Source organism: Lissotriton vulgaris, chromosome 8, assembly GCF_964263255.1.
Source record: "Lissotriton vulgaris chromosome 8, aLisVul1.2, whole genome shotgun sequence".
Taxonomy (NCBI): Eukaryota; Metazoa; Chordata; class Amphibia; order Caudata; family Salamandridae; genus Lissotriton; species Lissotriton vulgaris.
The window spans coordinates 361298567-361315042 of NC_141696.1; the positions used below are offsets into that span (position 1 = coordinate 361298567).

The 16476-nt window shown below is 45.0% G+C and overlaps 1 protein-coding gene across 3 annotated transcripts in view; it reads left to right on the plus strand.

Moving 5' to 3' along the window:
* Positions 1-16476, plus strand: part of MED14 (mediator complex subunit 14) — a 1095522-nt gene that overhangs the window by 436810 nt on the left and 642236 nt on the right. For all 3 annotated transcript variants that reach the window (XM_086934128.1, XM_086934129.1, XM_086934130.1), the window contains exon 13: positions 14507-14666. In XM_086934128.1, the coding sequence (XP_086790254.1) occupies positions 14507-14666 (160 nt within the window). The remainder of the gene's footprint in view (positions 1-14506; positions 14667-16476) is intronic.

A 16476-nucleotide genomic window follows, 5' to 3' on the forward strand; every position in this document is an offset into this window, starting at 1 on the left:
CGAGTTCCCCAGCACCATGATGGCTTCACTGAATACAGGAGTGTATGGTACCAAACTACTCCTTTCAGTAAACCCACACTGATGCTAGTGTGGGATTTATTGTGCCATGTATGTAGAGGACCCCTCAGAGGTGCCCTTGAAAACCTCACCAACCCTGGTGTGGTCTCTAACAGGCTGTAGGCAGCCAGCCACTACCGTACATGTTTCTGGACACCTGGGTAGAGAACCTCTGCTCTATGGGACCAGAGAGAATGCACATCCTGGACAGAGGTGTTACACCTCCTCCCTCAGGATGGGCCAGTGCTTGAAGGGGAGCTTTAAATGCCTGCTGCCTTTGTAATGCAACCCCCAGCCTCTGCTGCTAGCAGCAGATGGCAGCCTCTAATTTAGAACCCCACTTAGGGTGGGAAACCTTAAGAAGAATAGGTGTGCCCACCTCTGCCAACTGCACCCCTAAGGTGAGGGAGGCGAGATGAAGCACATCTTTCAGTACCCCCATCTTGAAGATGGGAGGACCCATCCAATCCGGGCTCGGTCTATTCACCTCTCCCACAGGAGGGTGGCATAATAGAGGATGTAGTCACTTCAGGTAAGGTACTCATTGGCCCTACCTGCTACTCCCCTAAAATGCCTCCTAAATTTAGTATTTCGGTGGCTCCCCCAGACCTAGAAAATAGATCTGCGACACCGTACAAAGAAAGAAGACAACCCTGCAGAGAAGCCTGGAGACTACAGCTGCCTTGGCCCCAGCCCTACCAGCCTGTCTCCAGCTTCAACCAAACTGCGACCTGTCTTGCACCCAGCAACCTCTGAAACCCCTGGGAAGACTGCTGCTTTCAACAAAGACTCCAATCTTCCGTGGACAGCGGACCTGTCCAGAACAAATCAACAACCAAGATTCCGGATCCAGGTGGATCCGTGACTTGTGCCCACTCTGCCCCCGACGCCCACGGCCCAAGTCTGAGTGGCCCAACTGCCCAGTGAAGTCTCCCCAGCGACCAGGACTCCAAATCCAGCGTTGCACGACCTCTCCTGACCCCCAAGACGATGCCTCCAAAGTGAATCTGAAGGGTCACGCCACCAAAACCGACCCGGTAGGAAGATTTCGGACTTCTAGAGGCACCCCTGCACCACTTCCCGGGCTTTGTGAGGTCGACCAGCGGTGCCCCTGTTACCTCCAACACCTCCACTTACCTGGGCTGTCGCTGGTGTTCTGTTCAACGCCTGCAACCTGTTTTCAAAAAGAAGAAACTATAGGATTGCATTGGGTGCCTGACTGTGTTTGCATCCCACCCAGCTGCTCCTGTGCCGTTGGTGGTGTATGCTTAGTGGTGTTTAGTCCACACCCTGCCCACCCCACCTTCTGGTCCTAACACCCAAAGCTTGGCACCTGCAACTGTTCCACTTACCTGCAAGCAGTGTGGCTCCAAGGACTCCCAGTCTCCATTGAAACACTTAGGACTGAACTCCAATTTTGATCTCTGCACTTGCAGCCCTTGTGCCGCTGGTAGTGCATTATTAGTGCCTACCTGACCCTTGCCCACAGCTGACCTTTGGTCCGGAAGACTTGAACTGGCATATACTGCATAGAGTTACTTGCAATAGGTTTCCAGGGCTCCCCTTCAGGAGTTAAGTTGGTAGGGAGCGAAGGCCCAAAGAACCACTAGCAGTTAGTCTTTACCTACTCTGGAGCGTCTGGGTGCAGAGGTGCTGATTGGGTTGGCAGCTTTTCGTGCTACACCAAAGGAGAGAGGGGGCCCACCTAGAAACAGGCTTCATTGGGGGACTTGGAGACCAGTCTGGGAGCTCCCAAAGAGGGGGGCTCAGTTCGCGAGGGCCCTGGGAGCAAAAAATCAAAGTCTGTTTTCGAACCCTGGCTGGGGCGCGCAGGTGCTGAGTGGTTAGGTCAGCTGGGCTTGTGCGTCACAGGCACTCCCAGTTGTCAGTCTTGCAGGTTGAGGGTATAAAAACACTACAGCTGGGCATCTCTCTAAGTGAGTCTCTGCGTTGCTGACATCCCTCGATGGCTGCTTGGTCTTGGAGTCCGGTTTGGACTCAAACATGCTTTGGTTGCTGCAAGAGGCCTGTTACCCCTGGTATTTGTGCTGTGGGACTTCGGTTGGTCCTGGCGTCTTCTCACTTGGTGGGAGACTGATATGACTATCTGGAGCATGGAGACCTCTTCCTTTGCGGCAGCTGCATCAGTGGATCCGCGGGGGCAGCAAAGTGGACCAGACTTTGCTGTTTGGTGCCTTCAAGCTGTCGAGGAGTAACTGGCAATTTACAAAGTGCAAGCAGCCCACAAGGGTTCTTGGCAGATGCACAGCACCAGGACGAGTCGGTGTGTTGTGATTGTCGGGACAAGTGCCGGTAGGCAGTGTGTCGTGCCAAAAGGTCCGCTGCGGGTCCTCAGTTCTCGTTTCTTCGCTCTTCTTTGTCCTCTTCTTGTGTCCGTCAACTCAGAGTTCCTGGTGTTAAGGGTGCCACCTTAAATACTCAATTCAGGGATGTTTAGGGGAGTGTAAGTTAGTAGCCAATGGGCTACTTACCTTAGAGGTGCCTACACACCCTGTATGACCAATTCCTGTGTGAAGTGGGCATAACCCTTACCCAGTGTATTAAATTCAACCAAAAACCAAGTTGATGGAATTCTACTTTTTGTGTTAACTTCAGATAGCCTACCTTAGGGGTTTAACTAGCCTGATAGCGAACATGCCTGCTGACTAGCTATTTTCCCCACCTGTCCTGGTGCCAAGTGAGCCCTGGGCAGTTGGTGGCATGTCTCCTGTGTGGGGGAAGCCGGGGTCGCATTTTAAGGCCTTTGAAGCTTCCTCTCTTGATATTGCTGAGTACTAGCTATCCTGCTTGGCGGAAGTGACCACACCTCTGTCCAGAGCAGACATTGTTTCTGACCTCATAGAGCTCAGGTTTTCACCTCCAGTAGGTCAGAAACGCTTCTGTGGTGGCAGGCTGGTGGATACCGGTCAGCTAGCACACTAGAGGTTGGTACGTTCCCAGGGGGCACCTCCTAGGTGTCCTCTGGGTGCATGTCATAATAAACCTAGTACTGGCATCAGTTCAGATTTTTAAAGATGAAGTGTTTGATACTAAACACCATAGGTTTCAGTGAAGGCTTCATGTAGCTGGGGGAACTCGTAATGACCACTGGCCAGTACATGTACTCAAGATGGCTTCCCTGTTGGTTTCTACTATCTAGCATTTGGAATCGATCAATAAATCAATCAGGGGATTGTGAGGCACCTTACTCACCCATGAGGGTCTCGAGGCGCTGGGTGGGGGGAGTTGAGGAGGTTTTGCTGCTTCGTTTAGTCAAAGAGCCAGGTCTTGAGTGTCTTCCTGAAAATGGTCAGGGAGTTGGTGTGTTTGATGTTGATCGCCAGCTCGTTCCAGTTCTTGGCCGCTATGTGGGAGAAGGTTCTTCCATCTGTCCTAGCTTTGCGCTGGGTTTCGGCTATGGCAAGGACGTGGAATGAGATTCTCTCGTTGCGGTATTGGGGTCCGATGTTGTGGAGGTATTTGTAGGCATGTTGTGAGTATCTTGAATGTGACTCTCTTCCCTACGGGGAGCTAGTGGAGGTAGTACAGGTGTTGGGCAATGTGTTCCTGTCAAGGGATGCTGAGGACGAGTCTGACTGTAGTGTTCTGTATGGTCTGTAGTTTGTGGATGAGAGTCTTGATGATCCCGGCGTAGAGGGCGTTTCCGTAGTCCGATTTGCTGGTTATAAGTGCGTGGGTGACAGTCTTCCTTGATTCGGGTGGATCCACTTGAATGTCTTTCGTAAGATGCGGAGGGTGTTGAAGGAGCTGGAGGCAACAGCGTTGACCTGTCGGGTCATGGAGTGGGAGGAGTCTAGTATGATGCCGAGGTTTCGGGTGTGGTCCTTGGGTGTGGGAGGGGTGCCGAGCCGAGGGCAGTAGGCCACCAAGTATTGTCCCATGCGGAAGGGGAGGGTCAGAGGATGAAGACTTCGGTCTTCTCCGAGTTGAGCTTCAGGCAGTTGTTACTCATCCATGATGCGACGTCCTTCATTGCTTCCTGGAAATTGAGTCTGGTGGTGACGGGGTCCTTGGTGTGGGAGAGGATTAGATGGGTGTCGTCGGCGAAGGATACTATGCGAGTCCAACTAGCCAGCAAAGGGGCATATCTGCTCTCGCAGATATGTCTCCACTTGTAATATAGTTCACCCTGCCATAGGGCTGTAAGGGTGACTTAAATATATTTCATACTTTTGTCTGCACCTTTTCACGCAGCCTGCGATGGCAGTCCGCATGAGTTTGGTGGTGTGTCCTTAAGATCGCCCCTATACATGCTGCAGCCCTTAGGGACCCTCTTTGGTACCCATGCCCTAGGGGCCTGGTATACCATTTAATATGACATACAGGCGTGTTAAAGGTCTTGCCAATTGTGGAAAAATTGCAGTTACCTTGTTTTTGGGAATGAACACTGGCACTCGGGACCTGGTTGGTGGGAAACCAGTGCACTTCTGTAAAAGTTGCATCAAATGCCAGGTGAAAAATAGGTGTGACTACGTCAAAAAAGGGCACTTCCCTACAAGGAGGATATCTTGGAGTTTGGGGAGTCCATAGAGAGCCACAATATCACCCTTCAACAGATTTTAGACAGACTTACTGCAATAGGCTTAACACTAAAAAGACGGAAAACAAATGCTTAGTGGAAGAAATAGAATATCTAGGGTATCCACTCTCTAAAGGAGTAAAGCCCCAAAAAAGTTTGGTTTCAGAGCCATTAAAGATGCTCCAGTACCAGTCAATAAGGATCAACTGAGGTATTTCTGAGCCTCAGATTATTACTCCAAATTCATACAAATTATTGCAGGCAAAACTCTTGAGGAAAGAGTTTAGTTTGTGTGGGAGGAGAACGAGCAAACATCCTTTGAAGTTACTAAAGATGAAATTGCAGGGATAACGTGTTGGCTCCTTTTGACATTAGACGTAAGACAATCGGTTCGAAACATGTGTGCTGTAGATACAAATGGTTTGCATATTCCTGCCATCTAGTGTTGGTTTTGGATGTTTACAAGTTGTTTTTCTTCAAACAAGTCGTAACCAGTCAAGAGGCAAGGTGACTGCTCCTTTCGGTAATATTGCACATGGGCATCGACTCCATTATTAGATTGTTTTCTTTCTGCCATCAGGTTCGGACGTAGTTTGCGGCGCTCCGGTTCAAAACCGTCCTTGAGGTTACCCTCGGTGCGCAATTTACTGTAGCCTCGAACGTTTTGTTATCATACACGTTTTTACTATTCTCAGTGTATCTAATCGATTGGGAAACCTTCCATCTTTGGTCAAAGACATCGTAGACGGCCTTCCTGCCTAGCCACGTCGATTGACTTATAATCAGTTCTGTACTAGTCAGACTTCTGCTGATGGTACGGACTCCGTTTCAATTTTGTCCTCGGTTCCACTCTAAGTACCCTCGCACTGACCTGCATGAAGTCTGCAACTTGTGCGCCTCACCAGAGGACAAAGATGAAGATTGTGATGCTTGTCGAGTGTTCCGCTCAAAAAAGACTGCTGTATCATCGAGCTCGACGAACAGACATGCAGTGACAAAACATATAACATACCTCAGATATCTTCAGAGAAGAATCCGAACATGAAGAGGTCGAAGCATCTGCAGCAGAAGAGGAGGTAGCCTTCTCTATCCCAGAATCGGACTCCAAGATAGAAATCGAGTTTGAGTCCAAAGACGTACCACCGGGACAGAGTACTGTTGTACTAAAGACCCTACCTCTCCCCCCCCCCCCCCCCCCCCCCCCCCATCTCTCTTCGACTAAACAAAAGGCTTTGGGACCATCTCTACCTTCGGGCCATGGTCGGAACAGAGACCACGCCCTGCCCTCTGACCTGGCACCAAAATAACCAGTCAAGCCTTCCAGGTCGGGACAGAGTCAAGAAAAGCTGTCTTCGGAATCGAAACCTTCCACTCCGAAGGACAAAAATGACAAGTCTGGTTCGGCACTGAACCCTTTGGCGCTTAAATCGAAAATGTCCTTCCAAAGCCTCCAGAACCGATCCTAGAGCTTATTAAGGAAAAGCTAGACCCTAAGCTGAAGAAAATTTCCAACAATCCAGATACTGGACATATTTTGGCAAAAACACTTTCCAAAAGGAAAGTTAGCTCAGAGGACACCAGCTATAAAATCCCTCTCAAGAAAAAGAAGAGCATTGCTACAAGCCCTATTTACCGTAAGGTTCTGTCCCCTTCCACATCTTCACCTACACCATCATTGCCAGGCTCAGATCCTTTACACAGAACACCTCAGGGGTCTCCACACACACAGCCTGATATAGGGGATGATGATGACAATGACAATTTATCAGCAGACCCATGGGATGACTATAATATTGATCCACTCATGGATAAAGATCCAGATTTATATACTGCTAAGCAGACACCTCCAGATGATTATGTAGCTTATCAAGAGCAGCAGTTTACCATGGGGTTATATTATACTAAGTCTTTAAAGGAATGCTTTTTTTCTAGACACTACGTTCTACACATAGGACAAGTCAGAGTCTACCTATGTTAGAAAGCCATGCTGAGACATGCCAATGACATCTTTAAGGACAATTCCGTGCCTGCTTATTTACACCTAGGGTTGACAAAAAATACAAACCTCCACCATCTGATTCCATTTTTATTAAGGAACAGTTGCCTATACACTCTCTAGTAGTCGCTAATGCTCGTAAGAGAGCGCATTCACAAACTTCTGCAGATGCACCTCCCCAGACAAAGAGTCTCAATTGATAGATGCATCCAGTAAAAGAGTAGATGCTCAAGCCGCTAACCACTGGCGTATTGCCAACCCGCATTGTCTACTAGCCAGGTACAATAGAGCCCACGGGGACGAAATAGAAGACCTAATTAAACACTTCTCAGAGGAGCATGAGAACAAAGCACAGGAATTAGTACAAGAAGGTAAACTCTTTTATAATTCCTTAATTAGATGTGCTTTAGATACTGCTGACACTGCAGCAAAGGGAATTAACACCAGCATTCTCCTACGACGACATGCATGGCTTTGAATTTCAGGTTTTAAGGCAGAAGTTCAGCAGTCTATTCTGAAAACACCTTTTTGGCCCTAGAAAAAAGAAAAAAAAAGACAGACGTGACGAAGTCTATGGGAGCGCTACAGTCCCCATCAAACAGAGGCTCCTTTTGTCACGCATTTTATGGAGCACGGTCCAAAAGAATGTCCTTAGATCGTTATGCTTCCTCCTATAAATGAAACACACTACCTTCTCCCTCAAGAGCTTTCTATAGAGGAGGATACAAAAGAAACAATTTCTATGGTAGGGGTAAAAGCACGCCAACACGTAACTCTCCTTCCCCCAATAAACAGTGACTTGCGTACATTTCCCTCCAATCAAAAACAGGCTTTCACTACAATACATTTTAATGGAAACCATGCCCGAGTCCTGTAATGGCTATGACACCATGTTGTCCATGTTGTGACTGCACCCTCCATGCCCTGAGGATCAGGGTGTGATTACCCGGCCCCCTGATGTTTTATTTATTTATTTATTTATTTACTGGGTGCTGGGACATCTTATTGTTTGTATTGTAGTAAGTCATTGCCATTCAGGAATGACCAATTCCCTTTAATTTGGCCAATCCCAGTATATCTGGATACCATCAGGCCAGATATATCCCTAACATTTTTGGGGGGTTAACCCCTTCATGCTCATTCAAGCACCTATCACAATCTTAGTTTCTCAAAAACGACTGAATAGGTTTTACACCAAATAATGAAAAACATGCTTTTTGGGTAAAGTACTAACTTTCTGTCAAATTTGGTGTAGCTCAAGATAATTAGTTGGGAAGCAGAGACCTGCAATGGCATAGAAACTCCCAAGATCTTATAACTATGTTTCGTTTATTTAAGGACTTGTCCTGTGTTCCAGAGCATCTGTTATCAGTCTTGACTAACTCCTTACATTCTATAGGAAGCAGGGGTGAAGGCATTATTTCATCACTGGCGATATGTAATGGATACAATATAACAAAATGCGTAGACTTCCATCCTGAAGTCTGAAACCTCAGTTTCTCCAAATAACTTTTTACTTTAAGTGCAAGCATGTTATTGCACGTAACTTAAATATGAGCACATCTACAGTGTTTATCAAGTTGGCAGATTTTACTTCTAGATTTAAAAAAAACAGAAGAACTACAAGGGGTCTAAGCTCTCACACAGGCAGGTACCTCTTGAGTGCAGCATGGGTTTGCGGAACAAAGCAAGAAAGTAAACATTAAAGCCTGCCTGAACCAAACTGCATACCAGATCATCAAACTTTACCCCTGCTTAAATGAATCCTGGAGATTAGAGATTATATTGACATACACCTCCCAACCCCCAATTGCGTGGCTCTATTCCTATGTCAAAAAAGAAAAGGGGGAGAGTAGAGAACAAGAACGGGACTATATATATATATATATATATATATATATATATATATATATATATATATAATCATATGTAAAGCACCCGAACTTGGAGGCCCACATGCGGTGTTTAAAATCTTTATTTTCTGCCAGGTAGCTCTTGGAAAAACAACTTCTGCACAGCAAAAATGTCTCGCCATTTCGGGCGTCATTCCTATATGTGTGTGTTTGTGTATATATATATATATATATATTTAGATTTGTTGGAATCCTCAAAAACAATTCATTTTGAAAAAATGTTTCTACATGTGTTTTTTAGTCCCTTCCTACATCCATTACTTTCTATGGGAGGTTAGTTGGGCATGTGTGGTTCTTAACTTTCTGCAGGTCTGATATGGAGTACATTTACTACTGTTAGATCCTTTTTAGCTGTAGTAAATTTAGAAGTGTAGTTTGTGAATAGCAGTAGCCTTATTTTGTGGGTGGGTGCATGGATCTCCCTGGCCCTGAAGAAACCACTCCCATATCCCCTTCTAATTCCTCCCTAAATCCTTCCCTCTTAGTAGTAAGTATTTCCCATTTTTTAGCCACTCCCTGACACTCCCACATTTTCCAGTAAAACATGTGAATGTAGGGTTTGAGATACCTGCACATAAGATAGGAGAGGCAGAGACCTCTGCATGTAGGTTAGTGAATAGCATTGTGTAGTATGTTGTTAGTACTATTTTTTTTTTTATTATGATTAATTTTTATATACTGTATAAAATCATTAATACTGTTGCAGGGTAAGTCACAATTGGCATAGGTCGTTAGTACATTGTTATAATGTGATTGCCCTCTTGCTGGTTAGATATTAATAGAAAAGGAAATGTAAGGAGGAAAGGACAGAAAGTTAGAAAAAGAAGAGAGAAGGGGGGTAGGCTAGACTCCTAGAGAGGTATACATACATGGCTTAAAACATTAGCGTCCGTTACATCGACTGTCTTACATATTGTCACACTCGGGGTTATTGAGTTCATTTACGAGTCTCCCCAGGAGCAAGCTTAAGTTCAGTCGTCTATGGAGGCTTGTAGGGGTCGAGGGGCCTGTCCAGTGCTTCCACAGCCCCCTAGATGATGCTTTCCAGGGGGGAGTACTGCAGCGCCATCTGGTCTACTCCTCTGAGGTGAGTGACCCAGTTTATCAATCCTTGGTAGCTAGTTTTGCTAGCAGCTTTCCAGTTGTCCAGCACAAGTTTGACCGCCGCTGTCAGTAGCAGGTCCATTAGTTCTTTCTCACTATCGGAGGCGAGGTCAGTTTGCATAAACTCCGTCGTGAGGGAGGCGAAATCCCTAGTTGGTTTGGATTTAAACACATTGTCTATGAAATCAAAACTCTTCCCCAGAATACCTTCAGTGCTGGGCAATGGAAGATAGAGTGTGCTAGGTCTCCCTTTTCTGTGTTGCAGTTCCAGCAGAGGGGGTCCTCCCTGAGGCCTAGTGTATGTAGGCGGTCTGGGGTCCAGAAGGTTTTTTGGAGTAGCCAGAGTTTTGTTTGTGCTAACACTGGGGATATCTTATTTCTTGTGGCCAAGGCCGCAGAGTTCTCCATTCTTGGTCATTTAGCGGGGGTGGATCTGTTTGTCCCAGTATTCAATTGTTTTGGCATTAAGTTCGGTGCTTTTCGGGCGTAGAAGCTGGTATATTTGTGATACTTGATGCCCTAGTTTGTTGATATTTGCTACGTACCTGAAGGTCGAGGGTTTGTTGCTTGCTAGGTTTGTCATTGACAGGGCTGCTTTAACCTTTAGGAATCTGTATAGGTCTATGTTTTCTCGTTGGTGAGCTGCTTTCAGGTCGGAGAATGTGATGGGGGATGCCCCCCCCTCTCGAGTTGGTGTGGGTAGATGCTAATCTCCATTTTCCTGTCTAGTTTTAGGAAGGCTATTTTAGTGTTCTTAAATATCGGTTTAGATGTGTATGGGTATGTGTTTGCTGTTAGGAGGGATAGAGGGCTCAGTTTGTTCAGAATGGCTTTCTCCACGTGTAACCATACTGATGTGAAGCCGGGCGTCGTGGTTACACATTCTGTTCCCTGTTTTGCTAGGAAAGCTAGTTGGATGACTTTGAAGTCTGCTAGATTCACTCCACCCTGTGATTTCGCTAGTCTCAGTTTCTTAATACTAATCCTTGCATTTTTGTCGCGCCAGATTAATTTGGTGACTATGTCTATTTTCCGGTGGAAATCTTCTGTGAGCAGGATTGGAAGCTTGCCTATTAGAAAATTGATCATTGGGGTGATCATCATTTTTATCGTTTCAAGGCGTCCCCACCATGTTATGAATTTTGGGGACCAGGCCTCTAGAAGGTTCTTGACCTTTTCTAGTAGGGTTTTTTCGTTGTGCCGTAGCGTGTTGTTCAGGTCAGTGCCAAAGTGTATTCCTAAGTACTTGATGTATCCAGTCCAGTTTGCCAAGTCAGTCTCGAGTCCCCTATTGCTTCTCTCGTGCAGTGGATGTTTAACGGTTTGCATTCAGATTTTTCGTTATTCAGTCTATATCCTGATAGTTTAGAGTATTCTGCTATAGTGGTCATCAGAGCCTTAATCAAGAGTTTTGGTTGTTCTGTCATGATTAGAATATCATCCGCGTAAGCGGCTAGTTTAACTACTGTACCTTTTGATGTCATCCCCTTTTATGCTGTCGTTTAGTTTTATGTCCTGGATGAGGGGTTCTAGGGCCAGTAGAAAGAGTTCCGGTGAGAGTGGGCATCCTTGTCTGCTTCCTTGCTGCAATTTAAAGAAATCCAAGAGTGAGCTGTTAACTGCGATACGGGCTGAGGGGGTCTGGTAAAGGGCCATGGTCATCCTACTATATGGCTCCCCAGGTTGAAGGTCTGGATGCATTGCTCTAGGAAGGCCCAGGAGACCTTATCAAAGGCCTTCGCTGCGTCTAGTACTATCACTACAGCTGGCTCTGGTTTCATGGAGATTTGGTCTAGGATATGGCAGAAAAGCCATGTATTGGCGTTAGACATACGATTACGCATGATAATGGGTGTTACTAATTAATATGGGTAGCACCTTGTTTAATCTGACCGCCAGAATTTTGGAGTAGATTTTACAGTCTACGTTGATTTTTTCGTAGTTGGTGGTCTTTGCCTTCCATAGGAATGACTATTATAGTAGCCTCTGTCATGGATTGGGGTACGCCCCCTGTGTTTGCAGCGTAGTTGAAGACCCTTTTCATGGTTGGGACTAATTGGGTTAAAAAGGTCTTCTAGAAGGCAGCCGTGTAGCCGTCCGGCCCGGCGGCCTTATTTTTTTTAAGTGACTTGACTGCCATCTCGTTTTCTGTGACGTTGATTTCCTGCCCTAGTCTTGCTGTGTCTGCGGGGTCTAACTTTGGTAGCCCTAATCTGTCTAGGTATATTGTGCATTCTTCTTGGTTAAGTGTTTGCTCTGACTTGTATAGCTCTGAGTAGAATTCCCGGAATGTATTGAGGATCTTCTTGTGTCTTGTGTGTGTTTTGTTGTTCGAGTCTGTAATTGACGAGATCGCCACTTGGTTGCGTTTGTGTTTAAAGTATGATGCTAATAGTTTCCCCTCTCTGTTGGTTTCAGAAAGGTTAAGTGTTTTGCACTTGTTGAACCACAGACCTGCCCTCTCGCTCAAAATTTTGTTGTATTCATATTTGTGTTGTGTTATTGTAGAAAGCAGTTCTTTGTCTTTTGTGGTTTTAACGTGGTCTAGTTCTAGCTTTTTTATCTCTTCCTCGAATTGGTTTATTCTCAGGTTCGACTTTTTGTTTATTCTTGCCTTAATTTTGATTAGTTTACCCCAATCGTTTCCTTTAGGGCCTCCCACAGTTTGTCAACGCTAGTATCTGGGGAGTCATTGTGAGTTAGGTAGTCGATTATGGCTTCTTGTATCTCTTTTGTTTTCTGGGTCTGAGCTAATTTAGCTGATAAAGTGCCATCTTCTGGGGACCGCTTTGTTGTGGCAGCCGCTTAGTTTGAGGCTAATGGCTGAGTGGTCGGAGACCAGTCTTGGTGATGTATCGGTTTGTTCTATCAAGTGCGTGTGTGACCCCGAGACTAAAATATATTCTATACTGGTGTAGGATTTATGTGGGTTGGAATAGAAAGTGTAGTCTCTAGTGTCAGGATGTTGTAGTCTCCATGCATTTTTGTGGTTGAATTTGGTGCAGAGGTTTTGTAGTGCGGTGTGAGAGTTGGTGGGGTGGTATGGGCCAGAGGATTGTCTGTCAATTATATGGTCAAGCGGAATGTTAAAATCTCCTGCTACGATCGTCAGTTCGTCTTGAGGGAGTTTATCTAGTGTGTCTGACACCTCCGCCCAGAATGTAGGGTCGTCTGTATTAGTGCCATATATGTTGGCAACGTGGAACTGTTCTTCGCCTCTTGACAGGTTTGTTATTAAGAGTCTGCCTTCCTTGTCATGGGAGTAGGAGTCTATTGAGATCTTTGATCTCTTGGATACTAGGGTCATGACTCCCTGTCTCTTCTTGTCTGCTGGTGAACAGGCAGTTTGCGCTATCCGGTTGGCTCTGACTAGTTTGGCGTCTTCCTCGGCTAATTTTTTTTTCTTGTAGTAGGATTATATCTCCCTTTGATTTTTCTAGGTAGTCCACTATCTTCCTGCGTTTAATAGGGAGGTTTAGGCCCTTGACATTGAGGGACATTATATTGAGGTCTATGGCCAAGGTGAGTGTTTTGTTAACAGCCATCTGGTGTAGTGTCGCAGTGGTTCCGAGAGCCCAACACTCAAGGATCTGCGGTGTCGTCTGTCTTCTGGTGTACCTGTGTGAGCCCATAGCGCTACAAATTTAATTGCATGGTTTGTCCATTGTCGTGTGCTGTGATGTATAAGGTGTGGAAAAAATAAAAGATGGGAAAATAGAGTAGACATAGAGCTGAGGCACACTAGTGTAGCTCAAACCCCTTACCCCTACCCCCCTCCCGCCCAAATCACTCTTATGTCGGAGGTGCCATGGCAGGATCACCATTCTGCCTCACGGAGACATGTTGTCGGATAAGTCAACTTGCAAGCTCTATTGTCAACCTTGTATGGAAGGGCTGACAAGTGTTTACTTGGTGTTGTGTTCAAGGGATCGCAAGCAAAAGAATACGTTGTCTTTCATGAGGATTTTGCTCTGTCTTTACGAGATAGGTCTTGTTTTGAGGTAGTTTCTGGCATCCATGAGGTAGATACATTGCTGAGTCTTTGTTGTGTCATTTTTGAGGCCTTGCCTTTAGGTGTCCTTGCGTGGGTCCGCTGTGGTGATCTTTGTCAGTCACAGCGCGACCTCCTTGTATCGCCTACAGCCCAGTTTCGCTTTCACAGCCTTGGCGGGATGTCTTGTTCCCCTTCGACAGCATATCGGCGCTGGGGGCGCACTGTGCTGCAGCACGCCACTTCACACTCACGGCACTGGTTTCTGGTAGCGCGGTCTCAGTGTAGGGTAGCGCTGGTTCGGTGGGCTTTGTTGTTTGTTCGTCTTAGCACGGTTTTTCTGTATCTCAGCTCAGTTTCGCTTTTGTGGCCGCCATCCTGCATCCACTCTCGGCGGACGGTCTCGCTCTATTAGTCCCCTTTTTTTCTCCTATTCTGTTCTTGTTTTGCTCCTCGTGGCTAGCCTCATTGCAAGGCGCTGGGATCCGATGCTCGAATCAGCCTTCCGTCGGATTGATTTCTCGGGTTCTAGCAAAGTATTTGGCTTCGTTGTCATTAGCTCTGCCGTCCAAGCCATGCCTGCCAGTAGTACTATTGTATTAGTACTAAATGTTCTACAAAATGCAGTTTCTGCATAAGCCCAAATTGTTTAATGTAAATTGCCCATACACAATCTTTAGTTGGACTTGTTTTGCTGAAAGGAAATAAGTTATTCTCTATGGAAGCTTTGTTAAATATATTCTAATGCCAACAGAGTTGTCTCATCCTTCTCTCCTTGCAGGTTGCATCAAAACGTATTTGTCAAAAAAATGTTTTGCCTTGCTTACTTACTAAAACTGTTTTGTTTAGGTGATTGACGTACACTTATGCAGTGATTGAACTAATGTATTTATCTTCCTATTCAGGTTTTGGCTGGGTCAGCAGCGTTGCAAACAGTCGATAAAACATCTCCCCACAGTAAGCAGTGAAACATTACAGCTAACTAATTATGCTACTCACCCTGTCAATAATCTCTCGAAGCACAAGTTGTTCATCAAGCTCACACGCCTCCCACAGTATTACATTGTAAGTAATTGATTGATATTTGCATATCATGGGGTGGAATGTCGTCGAACGCTGGTTTTCTTTTTACTTATAGTAAAACATGACATAAATTGTAATGAATGCTCAAGAACAGAAATTTTTAAACCTTTTTCTAACTTTATCAAGGAAGATTGAGATTTATTTCTCTTTACATGTCTGATGCACTACATTCACACTTGGCATTTCGTAGGCATGCGGGCAGAAATATGTGAAACAGTCATTCAACTAGCACCACCTCATTCATCTCTCTTAAATTTATTTATCTTACAGGTAGCCTCCTCTGTACCCCTGTGACCTTATTGTTGTGTTTCAAAATCTTAAAACCAGAACTCCACCTCTAATGTACTTATTGTATCATAGAGGAATTCCTTATGACACATTGGTGCTTCATACTGGCTATATAGCATCCAGCCATGCTGCTACATACATTGTTATACAGTCTGCTTCCATGGCCTAGTTGTTGCTTGCACAGGGCGTGTATATCATAAACACAGGTCCATAAGGTTCAACTGTGTGTTGTGCACACATTGGACATCTCACTTTAATTCATGTGATATCAGTGGTGTTCTTGAGTATAACATCTGTGCTGTGTTTTCGGAGGCCAGATCATGAATAGTGCAATGTAGTAGGACCTTTTGTGACTATATAGCTAAACATAACATGTGTATTTTATGTTTTTTTTGTTAGTTTTAGATCATAACAGCATTGTCTGGTCAACTTAGGTTTTGTACATAGAATCACTAAACTTTTTTGGGTCATGAAATGATACCGCTTGTCTAGGCACTGTCTCATATCTACTGGACAAAGCGCAGTGACTTGGATTTGTGTAATACCTGCATTACCTGTCAGGAATAGTATTTAGCCATGCCAGCCTGGTGCTTATTCTAGGAGAAGGTCTAAAGACATGTGTTGTTCTTAGTTCTTATGCCTGCAAACACATCAGGTAATGCTTAGCAGTGCTAAGTATAGACCATTGGCCTCAGGTCTAGCACTGTGCCTGTTTTCCCTGCTCTAATTTCCTCTTGAGAGCTGGATCTAGTTAGCATCATTGGGGAGCCTAGCCAACTGGCATTTCTTAACCCTCTGCCTCTAGCATTTTAAATAAAGGATTGCTGTCGGCTGGCTCAAACTGTTAAACTAAAAGATCAATGTCAGATTCGTTGAAAACCTGAAGTTTGGCTTCCACTGTTGCTCTGCATACTTCGGATTTGAACTTGGGAATTATTATTGTCAATATCTCGACTGTTCTCCATGAGTTTAATATCCTTGTTGTCAATGTATTTATATGCTTAAATGTACCTTAAATTCATAAACACTGTGGTTATGGATATATTTTGTGTTTTATTTGTACTTTAATGTTTGTTGTAAAGAACGTTCTTACTCAAGATGTAAAGTGATGAGTTGCCGTCAGCTAATTACCATCAGTAAGAACTGTTATAAGCCAGTCCACATGAATCCTCACTAACATATTTTATTAGCTATAATATTATTAACAATCCTGTTATTTTAACTAATGTTCACTGCCATATTCACTTTCTGACACAATGTGAGCTATTTTCTATAGCTGTAAAGGTCCTTTACTTGAAGGAGTCGTCTTAACGTCCTGAAAAACGCAGGGTTACTTAGACAAGATCTTTTCAGTCTTGGGGGTTTTTCTTGCCACAATTTCTCAAAAGGCCTTTAAAACAGCAGTTCCATATTGCAGTTTCGTAAGGCTTCCAGATACCACAGGTTTACCTTTGGACTTGTAACTCTGCAGCATTAAGCGCTGAACAATTATGTTGTACGCTGA